Raw genomic sequence first — 22,029 nt, forward strand, 5'->3', positions numbered from 1 at the left:
TTACGAGAAACAAACGCAAAACAGGGGAAAATAACTAGTGGCTCAAATTTTAAAATCTAAAAATTGTCACAACCTAAAAAGTCTAAAAGACTCCTGGGCAACACATTTAAATTGTAGAGAAAAAAATACACTGAGTGTGAGAAGTCCCATAGATTAAATTTAAAACACAGGCTGGGCGCGGTGGTTCACGCTTGTAATTCTAACACTTTGGGACGCCGAGGTGGGAGGATCACTTGAGGTCAGGAGTCTCTACTAAAAAATACCAAAAAATAGCCGGGCATGGTGGTGGATGCCTGTAATCCCAGCTACTTAAGAGGCTGAGGAAGGAGAATTGCTTGAACCCAGGAGGTGGAGGTTGCAGTGAGCCGAGATCATGCCACTGCACTCCAGCCTGGGCAACAGAGCGAGACTGTCTCAAAAAACAAACAAACACAAAAACAGACTAAGATCTGAACAAACATCATTATAATTCTTTTATCTTGATCAATGCTTCCTGAGGACAACAACAGTGACTGAGTAAGGGAGAACTACGGTCTTCCAGAACGTTCAAATGGGATTTCTGCTTCAATGGTAATTAGACTACACTACGGTATATTACAGACTACCTAGGCCAGTTGTATCCCAGTTTGAGTATAGGAGACTGATTTTAACTGTTTTGCTCATATCCTTGCAAAACTAAATTTGAAAATTCATATACTTTCTTGTACATTTCAAAATGTACATTTATACAAATTTTAATATTTAAAAAATCATGCAATTTGGAGGGTGTTACATGCATAGGTATATAGTTCAAAATAATTGTATCAAAACCTTGAAGCTATAGATTAAGATCCTTTAATTTATGGTAAATACCTACCACATAACTTTACTGTCAAACCACTCAGCCATACCAGATTTACTTTCGATTCAAATAAACTTCTTACTATTTGTCCTGGTTACAACCATCTCGCTACCCCGTTAGAGAGACAAGTACCCAGGTGAGCCACGACAGAGCAGTAAATTCTCCAAAGGTCCTGTTCTTTGACATCCTAGAGGTTGAGGGGTTTTTGTCGTTTTGCGTGTGTGTTTTTAAGAGTCAGAGGTTTCACTATACTACCCAGGCTGCTTCTCAAACTCCTGAACTCAAGTGATTTCTGGCCTCAGCCTCCTGAATAATTGAGACTACAGGCATATACCACCACACCCAGTGGCTTATTTTTAAAATAGCCTTGGGTCCATAAACCATAAGATATGGAAGAGTGAGAGATCAATCTTTGGTTTATAAAGTAGAAGAGCAACTGTGAAAGGGAAGGTGAGAAAGGAGACTGAAGAGCTAGTAGTTTCTAAAGCGAATCTATTAGTGGTAAGTTCATATGAATGTCAAAATTTGTCCCATTAAAACCATCCATGTTCTGAAGATATTGTGCTAAATGAAATGAGCCAAGCCAAGCAAGGTTGCTCATGCCTGTAATCCCAGCACTTTGGGAGGCTGAGGCAGGAAGATCACTTGAGCCCAGGATTTCCAGACCAGCCGTGGCAACATAGCCAGACTCTGTCTCCACCAAAAAAAATAAAAATAAAACTGGGAACGGGGACATGTGCCTACAGTCCTAGCTACGCAGAAGGTTGAGGCAGCAAGATTGCTTGAGCCCAGTTCGAGGCTGCAGTGAACTGTGATGGTGCCATTGTACTACTGCAGCCTGGGCAACAGAGCAAGGCTCTGTCCCCTAAACAATAAAAACGAATCAATGAATGAATGAAATGAGCTGGTCACAAGAGGACAAATATTGTCCATTTATATGAAGTACATATAGTAGTCAAATTCAGAGACAGAAAGGAGAATGGCAGTTGCCAGGGGCTGTGAAGAAAAGAATGGGGACTTAGTGTTTCGTGGGTATAAAGTTTTAGCAGGGGAAGATGAAGAGAGTTCTGGAGATGGATGGTGGTGATGGTTGCACAAAAATGTAAATGAACTTAATTCCAGAGAATGGTACACATAAAAATGTTTAAAATTATGATCTGAGGAAGCTGTTTGTAACAAACAAAAGCCCTGAAATTCAGATGTCAGCTGCAGAATCCTGAAATGCTTCTTACCTGCTTTAATGTCACTTAGCGCAAAAAGGCCTACACGGGTATCTCCGTTCACAGACCACTTCTGTGTTTCACAGTTGGGCTGGCAGCAATGATTCATGAACCGAGCATAGTTTCCTTTGGGACCAGCATCAATGATTCGGTCCTAGAATTCCAAAAGAAGCTACACATCAGACTTCCTGAGACCTCTGCTACGGATTAAAATTTGACTATTCTAATAAGCTGGAGTTCCTATTTGTAAAGATTGAACCTCTCAGAGAAAAGATCTCAAAGACTTTGGTTCTCAAAGTGTGATCTCTGGACCAGCACCGTCACCATTCGGCAATTTGTTAGACATTCAAATTCTTGGGTTGTGCTTCAAATACACTAAAGCAGAGACTCTGGGGCGTAGCATTCTGTGTTATATATCACAAGGCCGCCAGAGGTTTCTGACTATACTGAAGTTTGAGGACTACTGCCCTACAAACAGCAGCTTGTTCCACTTTCTATTTAGGTAGTTTCAATCCAGATGCACATTAGAAATCACCTAAGAAGATTTAAATACTAATGCAGAGTTCCAATTTCAAAGTAAGGTCAGAATATCTGGAGGTGAGGATCTCACAAATCCTAAGCGCACAATTAGAAATGTTTACAAAGGTAAATACCAAGAAAGGGTTTTATTATAAAAACTAAGGCCAGGTGCGGTGGCTCATGCCTGTAATCCCAGCACTTTGGGAGGCCGAGGCAGGTGGATCACTTGAGGTCAGGAGCTTGAGACCAGCCTGGCCAACACAGTGAAACTCTGTCTCTACTAAAAATAAAAAAAGTAGCCAGGCAGGGTGGTGGGTGCCTGTAGTCCCAGCTACTTGGGAAGATGAGGCACGAGAATCGCTTGAACTCAGGAAGCAGAGGTTGCAGTGAGCCGAGATCGCGCCACCGTACTCCAGTTTGGGTGACAGAACGAGACTCTGTCTCAAAAGAATAAAAAAAAAAGTACACGTTCTTATCAGTGAAATAATTAAATATTTAACAAATAATTTTCTCAATCTGTAAAATAAAATAAAAAAGAATTATGTACTTTTCTGAGTTCAAACTTGTAATCCTGTAGAATACTCAAAGATATAAGCTCCAATTTTCATTGAGTTGTTCAAAAACAATGCTAAAAACAGCTGTATTGCCTCTGGCCATGAATACCCAGAAAATGAGCACTCTTACCTACTCCAGAACCCCAATCCAGCAATCCCAGTGGGTATGGGAAAAGACCCTGCCTTGGGAACTGTGTTACATGCCTACAAATACTATGACTGGGACAACACAAATTTTATAATCTTGTAACAGTGAAAACAGCACTTCCCATTACTTACTTTGTCTAGGGTGAGCATATAGAAATTAGTGATATCATGTTCTTGAGCATAGCGAATTCGAGCTCTGCATTCTTCTTCATCTATAAGCTCACCCACATACTCATTCACAAATTCACCCTAGAACAAGAAATATCTCCTGACTTAATGGCAAAAAGGACACCGGTATCCAAATTTATACATTTTTTAAAAAATTAATGAAAACATCAGATTCTACAAAGCAGATTACATGAGTATAATTTTATGCAATATAATTACTTTACGATTCCCAACTATTTGATAATGAGAAACACCTCTTTACTCCCACCACTGTCACCAGCACAAAGATTAGGATACACTGGATACTAAAGATCCTCCAGAATGGAAGATTAGTAAGTAAACTAGAGCTTCCTTATAAAGAGATAGATGACCAATCTCTACCTGTCCCAGAGCCTGAGAATTGGTTTCCCTGAATAAACTATGTTCATCTTCCTTGGCGCTCGCTCTGCTCCACATTTCAAAGGACCATCCTCCCTATTCAATATGCTACAGTAACTCTGGCTTTCACACGTGTTCACTCCTAACCTGCAGGGCTTTAATGGTAACCTTGCCTGAGTCAATAGCTACTTATATTTCAAGTCTCAATTTAAAATAGCCTCAGAAGCCAAGAGTGATGGCTCATGCCTATAATCCCAACACTTTGGGAGGATCTGTTGAGCCCAGGAGTTTGAGACCAGCCTGGGCAACATGGTGAGACCTCGCCTCCACAAAAAATACAAAAATTAGCAAGGTGTGGTGATGCGAGTCTGTAGTCCCCGCTACTCAGGAGGCTGAGATGGGAGGATCACTTGAGCCTGGAAAGTGGAGGTTGCAGTGAGCGGAGATGGCACCAGTATGCTCCAGTCTGAGCAACAGAGTGAGACCCTCTCTCAAAAAATAAAATATCATCGGAGACAAACTAGTTTCAGTTCCTTCGTCACATGTCTCTAGAGCCCTTTATACTTTCACACTGGGAGGTGATTTGTTCAATATTTCTCTCCCTCCAGAATGTAATGTAAACTTTACGAAGGCATAGGTCATATCTCTCGTCTTGGTTAGTGCATCCCCAGCACAATACCTGGCACATCCAGTAAATATAAAAATAACTACTTGGTAAATGACTGAATGCCAACCCATACTATGCTACATTTCCTAGAAACCAATAAAATTCTTCAGAAAATATAAGCAGAATAAGGCTTATTTTATTAAAAAAAAAAAAAAAAAAAAAGACTATACAATCTTATTTGTTAGAAACTTCAAGATCCTGCCAAGTTTTAAGTTGAAGACATTACTGCATTTACATTCAATAAGGCTTAACCTTCTTATCCTTCATGTTTCATGAAGCCAGATCTGTTTTTTCCTCACTAAAAATATTTTATTAGTAGGTGGATCAATGTCTCTGTATCATGTGCTCACTGTCATCTCTTAACTACTGGTTGTAGGATATTCACAAAAAAGCAAACAAAGCCATAGCATCTCTATGAATGTCCCATTTTTTCCATCCTCTTACACAGTGACTATGATCAATAAAAAGGACTTAGGAGATCAAAACCATTCATTTGTGAGCCTCTAAATGGTGGAAGGATATGGCAAAACACAACAATAAGGTTAATTGTTAACTGTGTTATTTTCCTCTATGATGAATTTTATAATGTCAAGAATTAATGACATCAAGCAACTGCAAAGAGGAGAAAATAGCTGGCAATTTAGCTTTTTCTAACCTTTTTAATATCTGTTTTTGTCCGTAGACCCCAACCCCGCTGTAACGTGCGGAAAATTTCAACCTCTGGATATTGGCGCTTGGAAAAGCACTGGTTTTGACAGCGCCCTCCGGCAGGACATACTGTGGGGTGGCACTCATAGAGCAGCATGCGGTTGATGCATTCAGAGTCTATCCCACAGGGGTTCTCATCAGTAGCTTTACAGTTGCAACGGGGTATTTCGGATAAGTCTGCAGTGAAGATCTGTACCCTGCCAATAGGACGGTTCACCTGGAAAAGTAGCACAAAGTACACTGCCATAAAACAAGTCAGCATAAGACAATTAAGACCCTGAAAAAGGCAAACTTTTTTTCCTTGAAGTTGCAGCCACATTTCCCATGACTTTGAACTATCAATACTTAGACAGTTTGATATAAAAAACAGAGCCTCACTTGACATACAAAGTATGAACTACACAAGAATTGCTTGAACCCAGGAGGCGGAGGTTGCAGCGAGACAAGATTGCACCACTGCACTCCAGCCTGGCCAACATGTCGAGACTCCATCTCAAAAAAAAAAAAAAAAAAATACAAGCCGGGAGCAGTGGCTCATGCCTGTAATCCCAGCACTTTGGGAGGCCGAGATGGGCGGATCACAGGGTCAGGAGATCAAGATCATCCTGGCTAACATGGTGAAACCCCATCTCTACTAAAAATACAAAAAATGAGCCGGGCATGGTGGCGGGCACCTGTAGTCCCAGCTACTTGGGAGGCTGAGGCAGGAGAATGGCATAAGTAAACCCAGGAGGTGGAGCCTACAGTGAGCCTAGATTGTGCCATTGCACTCCAGCCTGTAATAAGAGCAAGACTCGGTCTCAAAAAATAAATAAATAAACTAGGTTTCTGCTCTTGCCACCTGGTGGTGCCACATTTGCTGCTATAAAAAAATAGGCATTATTCTTCCTTCCTTTTTTTGAGAGGGAGTCTAGCTCTGTCACCCAGGCTGGAGTGCAGTGGCGGGATCTTGGCTCACTGCAACCTCTGCTTCCCGGGTTCAAGCGATTCTCCTGCCTCAGCCTCCCAAGTAGCTGGGACTACAGGCATGCACCACCAAGCCCGGCTAATTTTTGTATTTTTAGGAAAGATGGAGTTTCACTATGTTGGCCAGGCTGGTCTCGATCTCCTAACCTTGTGATCTGACCTCAGGTGATCTGCCTGCCTCGGTCTCCGAAAGTGCTGGGATTACATGCGTGAGCCACCACGCCAGGCAAAAGCACTATTCTTAAGTGGCAAATTAATGGCATGAAATCATCTGTGCGTAATTTGAGTTCCTCTATGCCTCCTGCATCAGCCTCACAAGTAGCTGGGACTACAGGCAGGTATCACCACATCCTGCTTATAATTTAAAATCTTTTAAAAGGACTATAGCAATGTCACTCATGGATTAATTTAGAAGCAGTGCTGGTGCTCAAAAATATAGTGAAAGTCTGGTAAGGTACAACACGAAGGTCAAACAGTTATTGTAATACCAAAGTCAGTAATGTAGAGGTTTTAACAAATACTAGGAATAATAAGGAAAGACAACAGATGTTCTAATACAATAATGGATTTGTGCATGAGAATGTATCTCCCCTCATTTCATATTATTTCAGTGGAAACAGTCAAATTTAGTCTTCTGAGACACAAACCACACAAAAAATTGGACTGTTCAGGAACTGTGTGATTTTGAATAAATTACTTGCAAGACTATTGTGAGAATAAGAAATATATGTATAGTATAGCACCTAGCTGCCTCTGAAACATGGTAGACATATTAAATTCTTTCTTCCTTTCTTATATAATGTCCTTATGATTGTTTCTCTCATATCAAATATTCTAGATTACTCATTCCAGTCCACCTAAAATCACTTTTTTTTTTTTTTTTGAGACGGAGTCTTGCTCTGTCCCCTGGGCTGGAGTGCAGTGGCGCGACCTCAGCTCACTGCAAGCTCTGCCTCCTGGGTTCATGCCATTCTTCTGCCTCAGCCTCCCGAGTAGCTGGGACTACAGGCGCCCGCCACCACATCTGGCTAATTTTTTGTATTTTCAGTAGAGACGGGGTTTCACCGTGTTAGCCAGGATGGTCTTGATCTCCTGACCTCGTGATCCGCCTGCCTTGGCCTCCCAAAGTGCTGGGATTACAGGCCTGAGCCACTGGGCCCAGCCTAAAATCACTATTACTTAAAAGTTATTTCTATCCTCTAAATTTTCAAATGCTTTCATTTCTTGCATTTTATTATTTGCCTGCTCCCCTTTAATATTATAAAATCTACAATCTGGATATATACTGTTATCAAACCATTTTTCTATTAAAATTTAACAGGAGGAGGCCAGGTGCAGTGGCTCACATCTGTAATCCCAGCACTTTCGGAGGCAGAGACTGGAGGATTTTTTGAGCCCAGAAGTTCAAGACCAGCCCGGGCAACACAATGAAACCCTATGTCTACAAAAAATTTTTAAAGCTTAGCCGGGCACGGTGTCAAGTGCTTGAGGTCCCAGCTACTCAGGAAGCTATAGTGGGAGGATCATGTAGGCCTGCAAGACACTCTAGTCTGGGTGACAGAGCAAGATGCTGTCAGTGGGGAAAAACGACGTAGGTCTCACTGCCAGATCGGTTCCTAGATTCATCAAATACTGGTTAAGGTTTGGAAACTTCTTGTTAACGGAGAAATACCCTCAACATATGCAACTGGAAGCCATAAGGCATAAGGCTTACAATATCTAAGGCAAATTCTAAGGGGATAGACAACAGCTAATCTCAGCCACCCAAGACTATAACACCTGAATAGGGCATTTGAACATTCACTTGTGATTCAAAGTATTTTTACCTGAACTATATATTTCTCTCTACAAATATATGTTTTTGTTTTGAGACAGGGTCTTACTCTGTTCCCCAGACTGGAGTGCAGTAGCACAATCACAGCTCACTGCAGTGTTGACTTTCCAGGCTCAGGTGATTCTCCCACCTCAGCCTCCCAGGTAGCTGGGACTACAGGCACCCAGAAATTTTTTTTTTTTTTTTTTTTTGTAATTTTTGTAGAGACTGGGTTTTGCTCTGTTGCCCAGGCTAAAAAATATATGTCTCAATCATTGTTTATCAACTGCTCTAACCTGTTATTAATCCAAAAATAAGTTTCATACTTATCACATCATAAACCAAAAGCAAACCAACAAAAGAAATCCCACATGGTTAAGAACAAAGACATGGATATGTAATTCTAAGTACATCTCACTACAGATCAGGAGTTAAGTAACTTTTTCTGTAAAGGGTCAGAAAGTAAATACTTTAGGCTTTGCAGGCCATGTATCTCCATATGTAGCTCGACTCTGCCACTGTAATATAAAAGAAGCCATATGTAATATGTGAATGAAAAAGCATGCCTGTATTCCAATAAAATTTTCTGGATACTGATTGAAAGTTGAATTTCATATAATCTTTATGTGTCACAAAACCTCTTTTCTGCCAACCACTGAAAAATGTAAAAACAACCTGTAGCTCAAGAGTATTACAAGAATAGGCAGTAGACCAGATCTGCCCATGAACCATAGTGTGCCAATGCTTGCTCTAGATCCTTTACCTGGAAATGTTTATTTAAAAAAAAAAAAAAAAAAAAAAAGTGGAGGGAAGAAGTTGGCCTTTAAATTCTTGATGAGATCACTCACAGGAAACTGCTGTCTCAATAGCTCAATATGGTTGATATGGTAACTCTAAAATGCCTACCTTGCTGCTATCTGACTGTTAGGACTACGTGAATAGAATTATTTTCCATTTCTGAGGCCTAAAAACTATGTTCTGAGATTATATGTCAAATACGTTGTGAGACTCATTTAGATCCAATTATAGGTTTTGAAATTCTTAATTTCAGAAGTTGTAATTATTTGTAAGGAATAATAGTTTATGACTTTTTTCGTTCTTTGTTCTTTTTTTAATCTAATTTCGGTATGGATATTTTATGACATTTAAAGTAACAATCGAAAGGCCAGGAGTGACAGCTCATGCCTATAATCCCAATAATTTGGGAGGCCAACGTGGGAAGATAACCTGAGGCCAGGATATCGGCCTAGGCAACATAGTGAGATCCTCATCTCTAATAAAGAAAAAAAAAAAAAAATTGGGCCAGGCACGGTGGCTCACGCCTGTAATCCCAGCACTTCGGGAGGTCGAGGCAGGCGGATCACCTGAGGTCAGGAGTTCAAGAGCAGCCTGGCTAACATGGTGAGACCCCATCTCTACTAAAAACACAAAAATTAGCCGGGTTTGGTGGCACAGGCCTGTAGTCCCAGCTACTTGGGAGGCTGAGGCAGGAAAATGGGTTGAACCCAGGAGATGGAGGTTCAGTGAGCTAAGATCATGCTACTGCACCCCAGCCTGGGCAACACAGCAAGACTCTGTCTCAGGGAAGAAAAAAATTGGGGAAAAAAAAAAAAAAAAAAAAGCCTTCAGAAGCAGTGTTTATGACTTTTATCCCTTTTTAGAGGTCTTCCAAAGTTCGAAAAGAAAATATTCTTATTTAAAAGAATAAAATTCAGGCCAAGTGTGGTAGCTCACACCTGTAATCGCACCTCTTTGGGAGGCTGAGGTGGGTGGATTGCTTTGAGCTCAGGAGTTCAGGACAAGCCTGGGCAACATGGTGAAACTCCAACTCTACAAAAAATACCAAAATCAGCCAGGCGTTGGTGGCTCAGGTCTGTAATCCCAGCTACTTAGGAGACTGAGGCAGGAGAATTGCTTGTGCCCATGAAGCAGAGGTTGCAGTGAGCCAAAATTGTGCCAATGCACTCCAGCCTGGGTCACAGAGTGAGACCCTGTCTCAAAGAAACAAAGAACAAAACTGATTCTGTCTTGTAAATACCATATAAGTCCATCAGACGAAATCTAAGACACAGTATGGAATCTTAGTGTTCTTACATTTCCTGTATCTTGTAACTTACTACTTCGTGATTACACATTATTACTCATCATAATCCACAACTATGCTAAGGAAGACGGAAATAATAAGAAAAGGGAAACACAATGGAATCACATAGAAGCACGACGAAATAGTGAAATAAACTGTCACACTTTAGACTTCTTACAGTAGGCCGGGCGCGGTGGCTCAAGCCTGTAATCCCAGCACTTTGGGAGGCCGAGACGGGCGGATCACGAGGTCAGGAGATCGAGACCATCCTGGCTAACCCGGTGAAACCCCGTCTCTACTAAAAAATACCAAAAAAAATAGGCTGAGCGAGGTGGCGGGCGCCTGTAGTCCCAGCTACTCGGGAGGCTGAGGCAGGAGAATGGCGTAAACCCGGGAGGCGGAGCTTGCAGTGAGCTGAGATCTGGCCACTGCACTCCAGCCTGGGCGACAGAGCGAGACTCCGTCTCAAAAAAAAAAAAAAAAAAAAAAAAAGACTTCTTACAGTATTACCCAAAGTACTGCATTGTCGTTTAAAAAAGTATAAAAGACTGTCTACTACACTTGAGGAAAGGAGTTTAAAAATAAAAAAGCAAAGCAAGTATAAAACACTGGAGATACGATCTTGAAGGTCTGCTTTCAGTAGGGTTATCAGATTTAGCAAACAAAAATCCAAGTCATCTAGTTCAATCTGAATTTCTGATAAACAACAAAAGTTTTTCAGTTTAACTATGCTCGATCCAATATTTGAGACAAATGTAAACATATTAGATTCTAAAGATGGTGGTGAAATTAATCTCCAAGTAACATCTCAGATTATCAGTCTTCAGAAACACACAGCCAGGTGTGGTGGCTCATGCCTGTAATCTCAGCACTTTGGAGGCTGAGGCGGGTCAATCACCTGAGGTCAGGAACTCGAGACCAGCCTGGCCAACACGGCAAACCCCCATCTCTACTAAAAATACAAAAATTAGCCGCATATAGTGGTGTGCGCTTGTAATCCCAGCTACTGGGGAGGCTGAGGCAGGAGAACTGCTTGAACCTGGGAGATGGAGGTTGCAGTGAGCCAAGATTGCGCCACTTCACTCCAGCCTTGAAGACAGAGGGAGACTCCATCTCAAAAACAAACAAACAAAAACACACACACACACACACACACACACACAAAGGATAAGTGAACAAATAATGCATTTCTAAGAACAAAAAAGAAACAGGGTATTCTCATCCAGGAACAACGCCATCAAAGATGTTTTACAAGAACAACCTGAGTAACCTCCTTTTCTCAACAGGCCTAACAATATTCTTTCATGTTTTATGATACTTGAGCATCACCACTAACTTATCTGATAAAAGGAGGTTTGTAAAAAGGATTTAGTAAATATTAGGTTGGTGCAAAAGTAATTGAGGTTTGCCATTAAAAGTAATGACAAAACTGCAATTATTTCAGCAACAACATAACACTAACATTTCTAATAAATTTGTTCTCCACTGTCTCTTTAAAAAATATTTAAAATACAAAGGCTCCACTGGACCCAGATGATAATGGTGATGACTATTTTACTAGTTAGATTAAAGGTTAGGTGCACTTAAAATTAATTTTCCTGACATTGGTAATCCTGGCAATGTGCTAGGAATGGTGCTCTGGTACTTGTTTCTTATCTTCTTTTTTTCTTTTTTTTTTTTTTTGAGACGGAGTCTTACTCTGTCGCCCAGGCTGGAGTATAGTGGCACGATCTCGGCTCACTGCAACCTCTGTCTCCCGGGTTCAAGCATTTCTCCAGCCTCAGCCTCCCAAGTAGCTGGAACTACAGGCACCCGCCACTACGCAAGGCTAATTTTTGTATTTTTAGTAGAGAAGGGGTTTCACCATAATGGCCAGGCTGGTCTCAAACTCCTGACTGCAGGTGATCCACTCGCCTCGGCCTCCCAAAGTGCTGGGATTACAAGCGTGAGCCACCACGCCCAGCTATTTCTTATCTTCTTTACAGCTCATACCTCTACCTAAAACGAACTATGCTTGTGCTTCCATTCTTGTCATGAACAGAGTGGGAAGAGCCAGCTATTCCGTTTCTCTCCAGAGAAGGTCCCCCAAGATTTTCTCCTCACCTTTATATGTTTATAAGGTGGTGGTTTCTTGTCATTCTTTCGGTCTTCCTGCAGCTGTCTTAGCTCTTTTTGGGCCTTTAATTCCTCAAACCTTGCTGCAGCTTCCTGAAGAGCTATGAAAACAGACACCACAAGTCACTTTCAAATCTCTGGATGGAATTATTTAATTATTCATTTATTTTTTATTTTTTCCTCTTTAAGTTGGAGAAACTCCATTTTTTACACAAAAATTGACCAACGCTATATGAAAAAGAAAACACATAACAGCTATTTTCAAACAGGTAATGTAGTCCGAAGGGTATTCAGACATAGTATTAAGACAAAACATAATCTAGAACTAAATGGCTATACAGACTACCACCCTTTAGATCACGGGTGTTCAACCATTTGAATATGAGGACTTTTTTGCTTATCTGTGGTGGTGGATATCATAAAAATTATGCACTGATTTTTTTTTTTTTTTTTTTTTTAGCTCATCAGTTATTGTTACTGTTAGTGTATTTTATGTTTGGCCTAAGACAATTTTTCTTCCAATGTGGCCTAGGGAAGCCAAAAGATTAGACAACCGTGCTTTAGATGAGAAAACAATAAACAGCTAAATGACTTTAAAAAGCCCACAGATACCATCTCCTAACAACTACACTTCATCTGCTTAGCAAAGTCACTGCCTTTAGGCCTTTCTTTCCTCAGTCCTAAACCTCGCACTTTTGGAAACATGCTACTTCTTAGGTGCCCCAGATACTGTGCTCACTCTCCTCTGGCAGAAATTCAAAGTTGAAGCTTTGTTCTCCTTCTTGCCTCTTATCCAAAGACTTGTTTTGTAAATATAAACTGTTAGCTCTAATCATACACAGACCTTCATAAATAATCTACACTCAAGTCCTGTACTTTTTTTTTGAGACAGGGTCTCACTCTAACATCCTGGTTGGAATGCAATGGCACAATCACAGCTCACTGCAGCCTCGACCTCCTAGGCTGAAGTGATCCTCCCACCTCAGCCTCCCGAGTAGCTGGGACTACAGGCATGCACCACCATGCCAGGCTAATTTTTTTGTAGAGACAAGGTTTTGCCATGTTGCCCAGTCTGGCCTCAAACTCCTAAGGTCAAGGTATCTGTTTGCCTCAGCCTCCCCAAAGTGTTAGGATTACACACATGAGTCACTGTGCCCGGCCCCTGTATTTTCTCATGCTTAAAAGATTGCAATATCTGAAAAGTCCAACAAAATCTTAAGATTCTCATTCTGCACTTAAAACTGTAATTCATTATTCTTCACCCACATTAAAAACTCTGAGAATCCCATTCTTCCCACTTTCTCTGTGCCTTTCTCCAAGCTCTGTCATCCTTTAAAGAAACTCTCCCCTCTGACCCATCCTTTTTCTTCATTTCCTTGTTTGTATGTGTTCCATGGAGTCATCTAAATTGTCCTAAAATGTGTCCTTTCCAGGAGAATCATCTAAATTGTCCTAAAATGTGTTCTTCTAAGGAGGCAGACTAGGACATTATTCAGCATGTCCTAGTCTACCTCCTTAACATCTATCCAACATAAATCATATTCTCCATCCCCATGAACAATTCACTGTTAGTCTCATTCTTTCTTTCTTTCTTTCTTTTTTGGTGGTGGTGAGGTCAGGGGGTGGGTGGGTAGACACACAGAGTCTCGCTTGCTCTGTCACCCAGGCTGGAGTGCAGTGGCATCAGCCTCTGCCTCCCGGGTTCCAGCGATTTTCCTACCTCAGCCTCCCGAGTAGCTGGGATTACAGGTGCACATCACCATGCCCAGCTAATTTTTTAAAATTTTTAGTAGAGACAGGGTTTCAATGTGTTGGCTAGGCTGGTCTTGAACTCCTGACCTCAAAGGATCCACCCGCCTAGCCTCCCAAAGTGCTGGGATTACAGGCGTGAGCCACCTTGCCCAGCACAGTCTCGTCATTTCTGTCCCTCACTGATTTTGCCACGTGCAGCCTCTCACCTTTTAAACGGCCCAACAATGTCGCAGGCTGAAGTTTTTAAAACTCTGCTCTAATTAGGGATCTAGTTAGATCTTCATCCTTTCAGGAAAATAGCCCAGCACTCCCCCAACCATGTGCTGAAACCATCCCAAATACTTGGAGGTTGCTAACTCAGGATTTTATTAACAGATTCAACATGTGCTTTCCCATGTAATGTCTTCTTGATAAAATGTATCACATTTTAAGTCCTTTTCCTTCTTCAAAGTCAGTGTAGAGGTTAAGAGTTTAGATTCTGGCCCTACTATCAGAGTGAGAAACCTTCCTCTATCACTTACTGGTATTGATACATTGGGGGCAAGTACTTTAACATTAATGTGCCTCAGTTTCCTCACCTGCAAGATCAGGATGGTATCTACCTCATAGGGTTATCATAAGCACTTAAAGCAGAAAATAAACAATGAACAGGGTCTGGCAAACAAAAATGGTAACTACTATTATTATTATGATTCATTCCTCAGAGTCACTTAGTAATCATCTATGACTTCCAAACATTGCTCCCCAGCTTCCTCTTGCTCTATTCCCACAGCATATACAATGTACACTTCTGCCAAAATATTAACAATACCAAAATCCCAGCAGATATTTCGACTGCTGGTATCTATTTCAGATTCCCCTGCAAAAATACAAGTTCCAAGAAGTCAGAGGCACCTAGAAACCCCCTCACTGATGCAGAATCTCAGAGCTTAGGCAGGCTCAGACCTGAGGTACTCCTTATACTCCACCTTCTCCCCCAACCTCAGTGGTGGCCAGCTCTGTGCAGGCCAAAACACTGGTCACTTGATCCCTGACCACCTGAGATTATAAGACTCAAGACCCCAGCTCCTGAAGTATTAGTACTAATAGCACAGTATTATGTATTTTTGTATTAGCAGTAGAACTGATAGATAGCCCATATCTCTGTATAGAAACCACAAGACAAACGGGTTAAGTGAGGAGCTACTAAAATAACATGTGGCAAACAGAACCTTTGTTAAACTTGTTCCCTATCGACATTACTCCCATTCCCTAACCAGGAAGCTTTACCTGCTTAGAATCTTCTTCCATGTCACTTGCTTAGAATCGCTTTTCATCTCACCCTATAGACAAAATCTTACACAGATGCTCCTCATGTTAACTGGTTTACCTGGATATAACCCCATCATAAGCTGAGGAACATAATGGAAGTGCATCATTGTAAAGCTGTAAGTTGGACCATTTTGAGTTCGGAATCATTTGTACTTTAAGGACCAAATATAATAAATAGCAAGAGATATATTATCTTTCGAAGGACAGCTAGAGGAAGAAGGTAATTACCACTAAGGGGATACCAATTATGTACTCTGCAGGGACACTTTTTATAATCCCACTGAATTCCAAGAGCAAACTTTCTCCATTATTATTATTATTTTTTTTTAATTCTTTTTTTTGAGACAGAGTCTCGCTCTGTCACCCAGGCTGGAGTGCAGTGGCCGGATCTCAGCTCACAGCAAGCTCCGCCTCCCGGGTTCATGATATTCTCCTGCCTTAGCCTCCCAAGTAGCTGGGACTACAGACGCCCGCCACCTGGCCCGGCTAGTTTTTTGTATTTTTCAGTAGAGACGGGGTTTCACCGTGTTAGCCAGGATGGTCTCGATCTGCTGACCTCGTGATCCGCCCGTCTCGGCCTCCCAAAGTGCTGGGATTACAGGCTTGAGCCACCGCGCCCGGCCCTTTCTCCATTATATGATAAGAGAAAACCAGGTTGAAAGTTGATTCGACCACCTGGTAAGTAGTAAAACTAGTTCTGCTGATAACAGGGTACCCTGCCTTCATTGCTAGGCCAGTTTACAAAACTTTATTTTGATTCAGAGCATTTATGCTTTGACCTTTACTAGTTTGCTCCACAATATCTGGTGAATTTTGTTTCTTTCCAACAAGCTTTAAAAAAGAAAGAAAAGAAAAGACAAGACAAGACAAGACAAGACAAGACTAAACTCCTTGGAGCCAATGTAGCTCTGCTAGAGATCTGAGCCTCTGTCTAGCAAACTGAAGTGTTTCTTCTATGAAATAGTTTCAAAACTCCATTATTTGATGGAATGCTGAGAAAGCAACTGATAAGTCAAAAAAAAGCTCAAGGAAATTCTAATTAAGTAAAGATTAAGGTTCAAAAATAATGAGTTACATGGGTCAACTTCCTTGCAAAATACGGTATTTGTAGCCACATAATGCCCTGAGAGGACAAAGGCAGTTTCAAAATGGAGCATATGTGAATTCTAAAACAGAGCAGACACTCAGGCAACAGAGGTATATGTTTGCCTGAGAAACAAAAAGGATAAAGTTACCTTTTTTATATGTCCCATCCACTCCTTTGCCCATCTTATCCTTGCTGCTCACATCACCCTCCATATAAGGGAAGACTCGGGCCTGGTGAGTCCACAAGTAGTCATTAGATCCAAAAAAGAGGACAGGGAACTCTCCCACATCATGTCTCATCTTATCAATGTTGGAAGGAACAGCTCGAGGATGGCAGATCTCAGCTGGCCACCACCTGGGAAAGGTGAAAAGGAGAAGGGAAACCTCTAGAAAGCTGCAAAGCATTAGGAAAATAATCTACTCATATAAGAGTAAGGATTAGCAACGTCTGTCTGTCCACATTAAAGTCCATCTTACGGCATTCTTACAACCTAACTAGAACACAAACAATTGTATGTGCTAGAAGTTGGAAAACCCCTGCCCACATTCTTATATAGGCACACACTCCCTTAGACTCAATTATTCAACTTCAAGGACTCTACCTAAAGGAAATAATGATATAGGAACAGACACTTATGACAATAACATTCACTGAAGCATTATAAGAAGGAAAAACTGGAAAAAATATAAATGCTCAACATCAAGAAAATAATAGTATTACCCATGGTATACTATACAAAATAAAATACAATTTGGCCTTTAAAAAGGAAACTTTCAATAATTATGGAAAGAACAGCACCAAGAAGTCAAAACACAAACATATACAAACAAAATCAAAGAATGTAAATTACTACACAACCATTTTAGGGAGACAATATGGTATTACCTATTAAAGCTGGAAACCTCTATCTACCTACTTTACTCCAGAGAATGCCCTAGAGAAGGCCCTAAGTATATAAACCAAATATATACTTGTATATAAGTATATACTTATAATCAAGGTCCCAAGTATATAAACCAAGAAAAACTGACCAAATGTTCACAGTCCAAACAGGAAAATGGGTAAGTGAACTAGACATTATGTGACTGTATAAAGGAACAGTGAACTATGAATGAACCAGCATACTATACTATGATGAATCTCAGGGGCATAAAAGTGAATGAAAAAAGTTGCAGAAAAATATATCAACAATAATTCCTTTACATAAAGGTCTAAAACATACCAAAGAAGACACTAAACTCTCACAGAAGGGCGAAGGAATGAAAAACCTAAAATTTAGTACAGTGATTACCTCTGGGGGTAGGAGAGAATGGAATCAGGGCATGGAATAGACCTCAAAAGTACCAATAGTGTTCTATTTATTTAAGTGGAAGGTACATACACAGGTGTCACTTTTGTTATTCTTTAAAATTATGCATGTTACATCCTTTGTGCTTTCCACATTCAATCAAAATATTTTTAAAAAGAAAAAATGGCTGGGCACAGTGGCATGTACCTGTAGTCCCAGCTACTCAGGAGGCTGAGGCAGCAGGATCGCTTAAGCCCAGAAGTTTGAAGTTGCAGTGAGCAATGATCACACCACTGCACTCCAGCCCGGGTGACAGAGGATACCCTGTCTCAAAACAAACAACCCAAGACACAAAACAGTAATAATCTGTAAAGACAGTTATTTTGGATGGTGGGGGGACATAACTGTGGATTGATACATCTGGGAGTACATATGCTGAAATGTTAACAATGTATCTGCCTTATGAGATTATTAGTGTGTTTTCATTTAAAAAAACTTTCCAAAAAATACATAAAAAAAAATTTTCCACAGAGAACACGTATTATTCCTATAATTGCAAATCATAAAGTTAGGTTTCTTTTCCTATAAGGAAAAACATCAATAAGAAGAGGGGAGGAGTACCACACCTAATTAAGTAGATCATTAGAAAATACGTTAAGCATCGTTATCTGAGAGGTCTCAAGAAAGAGAGGATAGTAAAAGAAATGAGTGCTATTCTCCAGGATTACCTGTATCGTCCAACTTTTACCCAGACAATCTCCCTGTAGTGTGGCTTTTTGCCTGCCTTACAGTCATTGCAATACCAGTTTCCTTCAGGGATATCAATGTTCAGGCATTCACGATGAAAAGCAGCAGGGCAAGAATCACAGCACAGAAGGCTGCCTCCTGTGGGAATAAAAAAAAGTGGCATTCAGACCACAATACCGCATTTAAGAACCCAGTTAAAATAGCTTTTGCTCAGCTCTTAACCAGCTTAGGGCTTATTAGTTTAACTAGTTATCCAGAAAAATCTATGCTGAAGAAGTATTCCCGCTCCAACATTCCTGAACACTGCTCCCCTGAAAGCTTGTTAGATTCACAGCTAATAAACATGAGACCCTATTGGCAAAATTAAGTTAAAGCAATGAAGTCACAAGGAAACCTGTAAAAGTCATGTATGTGTAGATCCATACACACATATATATTTTTCTTTCTCTTCACTAAAAGACATACTAAATAAAAACATTATCAGTGACACACAATGACCAGAGTATAAACAGCATAAGCTTTATTTAACTCTAGTCAGGTTCAGATTGGAATTCTAGCTCTAGGACTACATGGCTTTGAGAAATTCACTTTCCTTGCTGAGCTACAATTTCCTCAGCGGTAAGGAGTTTTCTCTAATAAACAATAACCACATTTGTTTGAGGACTCACCTAGCTAATAAATCACCTAGTAGCAGCTGACACATAAGTAGTAACTCTATATGGTTAGTTCCTTTCCTCCTTTTAAAATTACTAACTTTTGGGCTGAGCGCAGTGCCTCAGGCCTGTAATCCCAACACTTTGGCAGGTTGCGGCGGGTGGATCACCTGAGGTCAGGAGTTACAGAATACCCCGGCCAACAGGGTGAAACCCCTATCTACTAAAAAATTAGCCAGATGTGGTGGCACATGCCTGTATTCCCAGCTACTTGGGAGGCGGAGACACGAGAATTGCTTGAACCTGGGAGGTGGAAGTTGCAGTGAGCCGAGACCGAAACACTGCACTCCAAGCAGGGTGACAGAGCAACACTCTTGTCTCAAATAAATAAATATATAAAATATAAATACTTTCAAAACACAGTAGTTTCAGCAGATAGGCAGGCATTTTATTTTGTTGCCAAAAAGAAATGAGCCACACTGTTGCCAGAAATGAGCATGCTTCAAACATGCTAAACTCAAACATGTCATTCCAAGTTTTACCCCGAAGAGGGGAGTAAAGCCTTAGCAAAGAATATATTTGAGTTAATCTTGTTCTCACTGTGCTTCTTTCACCTCTTAAAATCCTACTATAGAAAAAGGCGGGGGTCTCGGCGACCGGAGGAGTTAGGAGGTGTGGGTGAAGATGGCGGCCGCCAAGGTCGCGAACTACATCATGGAGGTGTCCTGTGGCCAGGCAGAAAGCAGCGAGAAGCCGGACGTCGAGGGCATAACGTCCAAAGATTACTACTTTGACTCCTACGCCCACTTCAGCAACTCCATGTTTCACAACCATCACCTCTTCAAGGACAAGGTAGTGCTGGATGGGGGCACGGACACAAGCATCCTCTGCATGTTCGCCGCCAAGGCCGGACCCGCAACGTCATCGGGATCGAGTGGTTCCACTAGCTCTGAATATGCGGTGAAGATTGTCAAAGCCAACAAGTTAGACCATTTGGTGACCATCATCAAGGGGAAGGTGGCGGAGGTAGAGCTCCCGGTGGAAAAGGTGGACATCATCATCAGCAAGTGGATGGGCTAACTGCTTCTTCTAGGAGTCCATGCTCAACACCGTGCTCCACGCCCCGACAAGTGACTGGCGCCCAGTAAGCCTCATCTTCCCAGACCAGGCCACACTGTATGTGACGGTCTTCGAGGACTGGCAGTACAAAGCCTACAAGATCCACAGGTGGGAGAACGCTTACGGCTTCGATATGTCTTGCATCAAAAATGTGGCCATCAAGGAGCCCCTAGTGGACTTGGTGGACCTCAAACAGCTGGTCAACAATGCCTGCCTCATAAAGGAGGTAGACATCCACACCGTCAAGGTGGAAGACCTGACCTTCACCTCCCTGTTCTGCCTGCAAGTGAAACAGAATGACTACGTGCACGCCCAGGTGGCCTACTTCAACATCGAGTTTATGCACTGCCACAAGAGGACCGGCTTTTCCATCAGCCCCGAGTCCCTGTACAAGCACTGGAAGCAGATGGTGTTTTACATGGAGGACTACCTGACCTTGAAGACTGGCGAGGAGATCTTCGGCACCATCGGCATGTGGCCCAACGCCAAGAATAATTGGGACCTGGACTTCACCGTCAACCTAAATTTCAAGGGCCATCTATGCGACCTGTCCTGCTCCACAGACTATAGGATGCGCTGAGGCCCGACTCTCCTACCCTGCACAGGTCCAGGGGCTGAGCGCTCCTAGACGACTGCGGGGCTCCCCCTTCCTCTCTCTGCCTCCCTCCCGCAGAGGAAGCTTTAGGGGCCTGGGCTGGGGGGATGGGGAGGGCACATCATGGCTGTTTTTCATGACTTATGTTTTTATATGGTTGCATTTATGCCAATAAATCTTCAGCTGGGAAAGAACAAAAAAAAATTCCTACTATAAACATACTTCTGTTGGCACTTTATATATAATTTATTCCCATGCTGACTTTTGCTTTTTTTTTTTTTTAAACAGTCCAGAGATCTTTTATTTTTTTAACACCTATGATGCCATGAATTCATAGGGAATAGGTTCCAGCAGCTCAGGCTCCTTCCCATTGGTTCTCACAGTATGCTTCTCTGAGTGGAGCAGGCTAGTGCTTCAGTTGAACCCAGGTAACTTTCTTTTCGGCTTCTTTTTCTGATCATTTTCCTTCACACGTTTCAGGAAGCTATCTTGGCTCTTAGAGTGCTTAATGTGCTCAATATGCACACTGAATCTTTTGCCAAGAATCTTGCCCTTGTTTACAACAATGCCAACAGCATGCTGGGTAACATTGTAGACTCTTTCAGTTTTGCCATGGTAACACTAGTGGGGCATTCCTTTTTGAAAAGTACCCATTCCCTTGATGTCTACAATATCACCTTCCTTATAGATTTGCATATATGCGGCCAAAGGAACAACTCCATGTTTTGTAAAAGGCTGAGAGAACATGTATCAGGTGCCTCTCCTCTTTCCCTTTGTGTTTTGACATTTTGGCGAATTACAGGAAGATGGCAGTTCCGGCCAAAAGGACCTTTACTTACTAATTCTCTTCAACAAGCTCTTAAAATAAGAGTGGAAGTTTTATTTACTTTTGTTGGGGCCAGGGGTGTGTTTCAGATCAGACTCCTACTTCAACTGGAAAAGCTCACCTTTTGTCTGTATTGTATAGTGAAGCTCAAATTCAGAGTAAGATTACATTTGGAAATGTATTTGCTGCTAAAAAACAAGTCTGAAGAACAATTATACAGTCCCAAACTCTATTTAGCTATTTTGGTAATCAAATAATCTAAGAATGGTACACTAACAGTGACATAAATTCAACTAGCCCAGTGGCAGGATACCTTCTGCAACATTCCTATCTATGCTTAGTCACTTGCTGAATTACAACTTGTTTAGTCTGCTTACAGTCTTAGGAGAAAAATCTTCCTTTCATTAAACTGGCATTCATGATGCACTAGAAATATTTCATGTACAAAAAGGCACTCAAAGAAGGATATAAC

General features: G+C 41.4%; 1 protein-coding gene and 1 pseudogene across 10 annotated transcripts in view; one reads left to right on the forward strand and one right to left on the reverse strand.

The window, feature by feature from the left end:
- NSD1 (nuclear receptor binding SET domain protein 1) overlaps positions 1 to 22,029 on the reverse strand; it is a 172,729-nt gene that overhangs the window by 13,941 nt on the left and 136,759 nt on the right. For all 10 annotated transcript variants that reach the window (XM_073010487.1, XM_073010485.1, XM_008015407.3 and 7 more), the window contains 6 exons: positions 18,346 to 18,502; positions 16,478 to 16,683; positions 12,168 to 12,280; positions 5,150 to 5,419; positions 3,414 to 3,530; positions 2,074 to 2,215 (listed from right to left, as the gene is read on the reverse strand). In XM_073010487.1, the coding sequence (XP_072866588.1) occupies positions 2,074 to 2,215; positions 3,414 to 3,530; positions 5,150 to 5,419; positions 12,168 to 12,280; positions 16,478 to 16,683; positions 18,346 to 18,502 (1,005 nt within the window). The remainder of the gene's footprint in view (positions 1 to 2,073; positions 2,216 to 3,413; positions 3,531 to 5,149; positions 5,420 to 12,167; positions 12,281 to 16,477; positions 16,684 to 18,345; positions 18,503 to 22,029) is intronic.
- LOC103245044 (protein arginine N-methyltransferase 1 pseudogene) lies at positions 19,702 to 20,716 on the forward strand (annotated as a pseudogene).

This window comes from Chlorocebus sabaeus, chromosome 23, assembly GCF_047675955.1.
Source record: "Chlorocebus sabaeus isolate Y175 chromosome 23, mChlSab1.0.hap1, whole genome shotgun sequence".
In the NCBI taxonomy this organism is placed as follows: Eukaryota; Metazoa; Chordata; class Mammalia; order Primates; family Cercopithecidae; genus Chlorocebus; species Chlorocebus sabaeus.